The sequence below is a fragment of the Monopterus albus genome, unplaced genomic scaffold (genome assembly GCF_001952655.1).
Source record: "Monopterus albus unplaced genomic scaffold, M_albus_1.0 scaffold152.1, whole genome shotgun sequence".
Taxonomy (NCBI): Eukaryota; Metazoa; Chordata; class Actinopteri; order Synbranchiformes; family Synbranchidae; genus Monopterus; species Monopterus albus.
The window spans coordinates 1179029-1187600 of record NW_018128032.1 but is presented as its reverse complement, the minus strand read 5'-3'; the positions used below and the strand labels follow the sequence as shown (position 1 = coordinate 1187600).

The 8572-nt window shown below is 39.7% G+C and overlaps 1 protein-coding gene across 1 annotated transcript in view; it reads left to right on the top strand.

Moving 5' to 3' along the window:
• igsf9ba (immunoglobulin superfamily, member 9Ba) overlaps positions 1-8572 on the top strand; it is a 71812-nt gene that overhangs the window by 39687 nt on the left and 23553 nt on the right. The window contains 1 exon segment of the mRNA XM_020614850.1: positions 5999-6116. Within this exon segment, the coding sequence (XP_020470506.1) occupies positions 5999-6116 (118 nt within the window).

Sequence of the window (8572 nt, the reverse complement as noted above, 5' to 3'; positions counted from 1 at the left end):
AGATAAGTATTTAAGAATGTATTTATGTGCATAATGCAATAAAGACAACAGGCTCATTTTAGACCAGAGCTCAAATCAGTCAAACAGTCTCATGAATGTGCAAGTTAAAACATTTCTTTCTTTGCAGTTTTACTTGTAGTCAGATAGCCTAATACAAAATTCATTGCTTATGACATTATAACATTTCTCGCAATTTTGATCATTGTGAAAAACACAGACAGGATTTTATCTAGGACAGGCTTAGGTCTCAGGTAATAAACAGAATTTATAACTGGAATACCAAAATCATCACAATTAAAAGACCCAACAGCTTAAACTACTTCAGTCTGTGTGTACTGAATTTATATAATACACGAGTTTCACTTTTTGAGTTGAATTACTGAAATAAATGGACTTTTTCACGATATTCTAATTTATTGAGATGCACCTGTATTTACCACACTGGAAGTTCAAAATTGCAGGCATTTGGTTAAATAGTGAAACAGTCTGTGATCTGCCTGGCTACGTGTTGTTTTGGCTCTTTCTGCCTCTCTGTAATGTATTTATTAAAAAAAATACATCTTGAATACTCTAACTGCGGTTGGCAGTTCTTCACATTCCTGAGCCCTCTTTGTTATCTGGTGATATCTGATTTTTATTCCTGTGCATAAACTCCCAAATGCAGACAGCCTGATGTCATGACAAGGTATTTCTGACACAGCCTCAGTGTGGCATGATAGCAGCAAAATGTCTCAGTTTAAACCAAGAACAATAAACATCAGGCATGTGGTGTAAGTCGCTCTGACTTAAAGATATTTACCACACCATTGCCGTACAGATGACTCAGAAACGCCAACACCTTCAGCAGACGATGAGGCATTGCGACCACAGATGTTGCAGCTTGGGTAAAAGGTGCAAATGTCACTTATTCTCACAAGTACTTCCTCCACCTACATGTGTAGCCGACAGCTGAATGCAACAGGTTCACATCTGGGAGTCAGTACTGCAGAAGTAGGAATTAGAAATAAATGAGGAAAGTCCTGCTAAGCAAGCAAGAAAATCACAGCAGCTCATTACAAAAAACATCTGGGATGCTTTGAACATGACAGGCTGTTGCTTATGTAAAACAAGTAGAAGGGCACTGAAGGGGGTTTTCATAGTGCTTTTAATTGTTTGTGGAACTTTTTGAAATGTGGATGCCACTTTTCTTTTCTGCATGCCTTCACAGTTTTATCTGTCACTGATACTGTAGTCTGCTGCAGGCGCTATCAACCCTGTGCAGCTGCCCGTGTGGTACAGTGTATGGGAAATGACAGGAGCATCTGTGGAGGGCCTCTTTCGCTTTTTTCTTTCATTTCCCCCTTTTTGCTCCATGATCACACCCTCCAGTCACCTCTTTTGAACACCATCTCCTCATTAAATGATTAGACAACATTCTGATGCATTATTAATCAACTTCTCCTGCATCAATATTGCATTAGCCCTAATACGAAGGTTTCACCAAAGAAGAAGATCTCTAGTGAGAAGCAACTAGCTTTATTGAAAAAGATTTTTAAAAAGCATTAATCAGCTTTCATCCATTTCCTCAGTGTATGGCTAAGCAGAAGCCTCCAACTTGCTCCTTCTTGTGGTGAAAAGAGAGCGGGTATGTGTTTGTGTGTGTGAGAGAACATGAGGCTGTATTTACTCAGCCACATGCTCAGATCCATGGAGACATCTTGGAGAAAGGGTGGAATGTGACAGACGGTTAGAGAGGAGAGAGAAGGAATCCTCATCCTGCTCCTCTTTACTTTTCTTCTCCTTGTGTTTTTTACATGCACAGAAATACAACAGCTATAAAACACACACTAAATGAAAGGGCTATGTAGGCGAGGACAGAAACTAACATAGGATTAAAGCAGCAACCTTTTCAGGTCTCGGTATCTGGCACTCTGGATATGTTAGTGAAATACATGTGACAGAAACTGAGATTTTGCCTTCATCTCCTGCACCACCTTATCTTCTGTTTCTGTCCCCTTTTTCCTCATCTACTGCAGTCTTCCTCCTCCTCCTCCTCCCCCTCCTCCCCCTTTTCTTTAATCTTCTCTCCCTCACCTTGGATTGAGCTCAGCTAAGGCACAGAAAGAACTGAAACAGACTGATGGCCATTACAAATCATCAGATTCTGTTAAGGCTTAGAGGTCTGTGATTTGATTTTGACCAATTTCCTTTTACATAAAAAAAGAATATATTTGTGTGTTTGGGCTGAGGAACATTTTAAAGGAGGATTGTGTACAGAGTTAATGGAAAGATGCAATAAAATGTAAATTTGCTTGAGTTTCGGCTTGAGTAAAAAATTTGCATATCCCAGGGCTCAGTATTCATCCTAAATGTGCAGAGATGAAAGGTAAAAGGAGAGAGCCTGGAGGGAAATAACAGATTGTGGTGAACAGAAACACACTGGTACACCCCTGTACACACAGTCGTTGTGTCCCTTGCTAGCTAGCTTACAGCTGACCACTGTACAGTCGGTACATTGATCGTTTGGGACAAATAAACATTAATAGTGAAGACCCACTAGTGAACAAATTTCATGACATTGCTGGCGCATAGCTTTCTCATTAACAGTGTACTGTACATAGGTAACCTGCACTATCTCCAGCAATTTATGTGAAGTTGTGCCAAGTAGCATTTGCTTGGGTTTTGCTCGCATCTATAAACCTGGAAGCCAGGGGCACGGCAAAGAGAGATGTCACAAATAATGATCTTCTTTTCCACAGATGTGTCCACAGCAGGTAAAGGCTTCCTGGCCCAGCAATGTATTGTGTTTTTGGTGGAAGTTATTTTGAGAAACACTGTGTAGTTGCCAGTCTTTTGCAGTGCAGGTCAGTCCTGGACACCCATAATGCCTTGCGAAGGGATTTGTTAATGAATAGGGATGAACATTGCTTCATGCCGTGCCTTGTGGGTCTTCACTGTTACAGTCCAGCAGTCAAATTATGCAAGGCAAAAGTTCTGTTTACTTTCTGTCTGAACACATTACTTTCACAACTCTATTGTAGTTTTATGAATTCTATAAGAGAGCAAACAGCAATCAAACACAATATCTCAGTAAGAGGCTCTCGGCAGGAATAGCAATATATTTAAGGATAAGACCAGTGCTTTTCCCATTTTTTTAAATCCAACAGTGGATTTTATGTTCTCACTGTAATCTAGAACATACTTGTCTATGAATCCAGAACCTGCCATAGGCCTCCACCATTGCCTGTAAGTAAAAACCCAAAAGAATCAGCTTACTCGTGTGTGATCTCTGCTCTGTTTACACTACTCCACTACGCATAACAATGTTAACAGACCACATAGATGCACGCCATGGATGTCATATGAAAGCTGGATATAGTGTTGCCACTCAGCTGGTCTACCAGTTTTTCCCAGTGGCCACTCCTGGTACTGCATTTAAAAATGATCACTCTTCCTATTGTATATCTTTACTCTATGGCATTTTAGTCATTGCAAAACTTGCCAGAGTCTAGAGTCCCATAGTCCCAATGTAAAGTCTATGGGCCAAGTGAGAGCATGTGGGAGTGGACAGTGGGAGAAACAAAGATACATATGCAGTGGGCAGCACAATGTTGAATTAAAGAAGAAAAATCTACTTGGCATATGTGTCAGGCGAGCAACTTTCAGTGGGAAGAATGGGCGCCATCTTGTAATCCAGTATGCAGTTCTCCTTAATACATTCATGGCTGTGTCCCCATCACTCCCTACTCACAATGTAGTGCACTATGGAGTGTGTTTACCATGTTGTAGTGGTGCAGAGTGTGTGAATCTACCCATTATAATAGGGCAAAAAAATTCCACAGTGGAACATAAACAGTAGTGTACATGCTATGTACACTACTTCCTGCTAACAATCCCACAATGCAACACTCTACATTTTTATCAGAGGGAAAATTACTGTCACTGTTCTACAGCTGTTAGAGATGACTCAAAATGATGATGATTCATAAGTGCCTGAAATCTCAATTTACTCTTTGCTACTGAGTGAACTACTTAGTGTACATTTATAGAGAGTAGGGAATGAGTGAATGAGGTAGTGATCTTGGACACCAGCTCTTACCCTTTGGAGCTCTTTGAGTATACCAAAGTCATCGGTGGCTTTAATTTCTGTGTGGGATGATTTGAAAATAATAAAAACATAGAAAATCACCAACATTATCCTTTAAGTTATAACATAAGCCTTAACAGCAGATCAGTAAAAAGTACTGCTACATCAGTGTGGCTGAACGCAATAGAAAACATGCCAAATCAGCCAGAGTTTTCAGTTTGTAAGTAATTAAAGACAATTTTAACCAATTCTAATCTCTTCCAACTTTTTTAATAAATGCAAATGGTTTTCCAAGTCTCAAATCAATGCTTCACAACCCATCAGTGTTTGGTTCACACTCCTTGCTTTCAGCATGCCACACATTTGTTGCTGTAGTGATACAGAAAAGTGTTATCTAGTGACAGACATTCTGAGTGATGATGATGATAGTTTGCCAACAGACTGACAGAAGTTAAATGTTGCTTGTGTTGGCCTGCTAGTACTCTCAGCTGTAAAACATTTGAGAGACAGATGAATAGGAATAATTCTGCAGGTGTAGCAGATTCCCCCTCAGCTGCATAAACGGACAGACTACAGCTGTGTGTGACTTGAATGGACAGAGCCTCTCGCAACCTGTTGCATAATTTATGAGGGTATTTCTATTAGGTTTGGTTAATGTGTTTCTTCACCACTCGTTGGCTCTCATCAGTGCCTGCACACAGCGACACGCAGCAGCATCATTTAGACACTTCCACAGTTACCACATGCAGGAATCCGACCTGGACTTAATTCAAGTATGGCACATTCATGACTTTTACATGTTTGATGCATTGTCTTTAGAACAGACTCACCACAAGCTCACTTAGAGGTTGTATATCATTAACGATAGAATTAACAAGTTGAATTAAAGTACTGTGTTTAAGACAGAATGTAAGGTGCAACACTCACTTGAATATTTTCACTTTAGGTCATGTTATACTTCTGCTTGACTGTATTTGACAGCTAGTGTTAGTAGATACTTTGCAAATTAATAAACTTTACATACAAAATATATAATGCCATTGATTAAACTACCCAGTTTTAACTGTTTATAAATTTTGACCAATTTTTATACCTCTAATATGTCTATTAGTCACTGAGTCAATCAGTAGACTGTTAATCTTGATAACTGATTCATTGGTTGGACAAAACAGACAATTATTAGATGTCACTTTGGGTTGTAGGACATCAGCAGCACTGTTTCAGTCATAGAGTCCTACATGTTCCTGGGCTCCACAATCTCCCGGGACTTGAAGTAGACAACCAAGATCAGCGCCCTCATTAAAAAGGCACAGCAGAGGAAGTACTTCCTGCGTCAGCTCAGGAAGTGATGAGCATGTTGCCTTTTTGCTGACTAATCAGTTAATCTATTCATCATGAGAAAACTATCAGCCAATTTGTCAATAAAGACAGTAACCATAGTTCCAGACGTCAGGTTTACCTGAACCAGGTACAACAGTAAAGTCATGCTTACACATTAATAGATCCATTAAAATAATCTAATAAAATATATTCATTTTTCTGCATTGAGTACTTTTATTTTTGATAATAATACTAATGTACTTTTATTTATGTAACATTATAAATGGAGTATTTTTACAGAGTGGTAATCGTATTGTCTAAGGTGATGTCTTCAAAATACTTCGACAGATCGACAGTAAAAACTCAAAAGTATTACATTTACTATCAGAGAATTCACTGAAAACTGGCAAATGTTCACATTTGAGAAGCTGAAACCAGTGAATGTTTGACATTTGTTTCTGTCAGTTGACTAATCATTGAAGCGCTGATCTAAATCTGTTTATTTATTTCCCTCCAATGTCTGTAAAACATGACTTGCAGCATTTGTGTTTATCACATTATTTCATGGGTTTATATCAGAGTTGATGGTTGTGTGTTTCTCCATAACCACAGGTACATGATGGCAGTCTAACCATCCTTGGCATCACTAGAGATGACAGAGGGGCGTATACGTGCAGAGCCTACAGTGACCAGGGAGAAGTGCTCCACACTACCCGTCTGTTGGTTCAAGGTACATGTAGTGCATCCATAAATAAAGCACACTCCAGCAAAGGCACTACAAATATGCACATTAGAAAGTGTTGTTGACAAACATATTTGTACAGATCACTAGATATGGAAAAAAAAAACTCATATTGCATTCATATCATTATGTGGTTACTCTTCATTATTTATACTAAGGCATTCATTGTAGTGCCATTTAAATGCAAAGCCAAGGGGTGTTCTGATGATTGTAACATACCTTCTGAATCTGTGTCAGTCAGCATTCATTGTAGTGCCATTTAAATGCAAAACCAAGGGGTGTACTGATGATTGTAATATACCTTCTGAATCTGTGTCAGTCAGTCAATAACTCAGTCTGGGGACAGTCTGTGTGTTTGCTCTTGTGCACAGTCATGTGTGTACAACCGGATCTGCCTGTGAGAATGTCACTGTCTATCTCCGGTCCATTAACTAGGCTGTCTCTGCTAGACACAGATCAGATAGATGCTTGTGATACCAGCCCTCAGTTCCCCTCAGTCCCCTGACACAGCAGAGCTGGGGGGAGTTCACGCTGTGTATTTAACAAGCAGTCGAACATTTTACTTTTATGGTTGAGTGAGCGTGAGGTCTATTTTAATGCTTTGCTTCTGTAGATGGACATGAATTACACTTCTCTTGGTTCCCAGTATAGTAAATATACACACACTGCAAACACACATTAAAAAAATCATTGTGTTGCAACCTAGTGAAGAGTACAACCAGTGGGTTATGTGATGCAAGTGCGTTAAGGCTGCAGGCCCCCACCAATAGCGCTACACACTGCAGCAGTGGTGGTGCAATGGTGAACCTCTTGCTTTCCATGCGGAGGCCTCTGTATAAACACAACATAATATGACCTGTCTGTTCAGCTTCTACACAGAGGGACACCTCACTGAACAAACCAGACTATACAGACAGAAGTGCACTTAAAACTACTATGTAGAATGTTTGTTGGCCTGGTTTCATCAGATACAAATTTGTTAACCCTCATAAGTATCAGTCAGTGGGTGGGTCTGGGTGTATTGGACCATTCATGGCACTATGGAGTATTAGTGGCAGTGCTAGTGGAAAAAAAATGAGAATTTGAGATGAAAATGTTTATATTATACAAGAAGGCTTTTCCTGTAATAAAAAAAGGGCATAGAAGATTTCTGCAGACCCCTCACACCCTGGACACAGAGTGGACAGTGCTACAGGTCACTGTATGCCAAAACAACCAGACGAGCGGACAGTTTCTTCCCCCTCTGATAACAGAATGACAACCCTCAGTGCAGTACTTTGTAAATATACTTTTGTATTAATCTATCTGAAAAATGACATCTAAACTGTGTATATTGTTTGAAGGCCACGGTATGCTAACCCCTGGACATAGGAACACAGCTCAACCTCTCACTCTAAGGTAGCATATTTGAAACATATTAAAGCTCAAAACACAGCATCAAATTCCTCATGTGTCCAACACACCTGGTCAGTAAAGCTCATCCTGATTCTGATTCTGAAATAACTTATATCTTCAATTATGAACTTCAACCCAACAGGGTGGAATTATCAGCTAATGTGCTCTGAAAGTAGCTGCTAACAACACTAGCGCTGTTACTTGCCTCATGCTGACTGCCCTCACAGCTAACTATGCTCTTTGCATTGGTTCAACAATGTGTCGCCTTTGCAACATTTCTATTTGCAAGGTCGGTGGTACTCCCTGCATAGGCTACCTGCATGTTCTGCACGCTGCATTATATATGGCTATAACATTCACCCTGTGACAAATGGCTGGAAATTCACATTTTGCCACACCAGAGAATAAAACCAGTTTAACATTTGATTGTGTGAGTAATTACATTTGATGCCATAAATAAAGTGTTTACATGGCCCTTGAAAGAAGCCACAGTTTAACTGTATGCATGCACATGCATGAGTCATAGGTGCCCTTCAACAAATAGCACTACACCTCTGGTCACAACAGACACAACAGCAAACATTGAAACACAGACACACATTTGATACAATCCTACTAATCAAAAGTAACTTAATAATGAAAGAAAAACCAAAAACTAAGTGAATATAAAGTAACTGCAGAAATTGCACCAAACAAACAACTAAATGAAAAAAACTAAAGTTAAGCCTCACTTATTTTGTGTTAAAATATTGTAGAAGAAGTGCCCTAGATTTTTCCCATTTGTACAAATCTTTCATGGCTGCCCTCCTGTAAAATACAACAGTATATGCCATTTGTGCCTCTGTGTCAATATGACAAAATGTTATGTGTCATAGTTTGGTGACTTCTTAATTATGACAGAAGGAATGGAGTAAGTATATGGAGACATAAAGTCTGTGTTGGGAGGGGAGGAGGTGGGGGTGGATGGCTAGGTACACACCACACAGGATTTTCCCCCAGGAGAGCCGAGTTCATTTCCAGTGTGTGGCTTGTGCCTTTCAAGTCTTTGT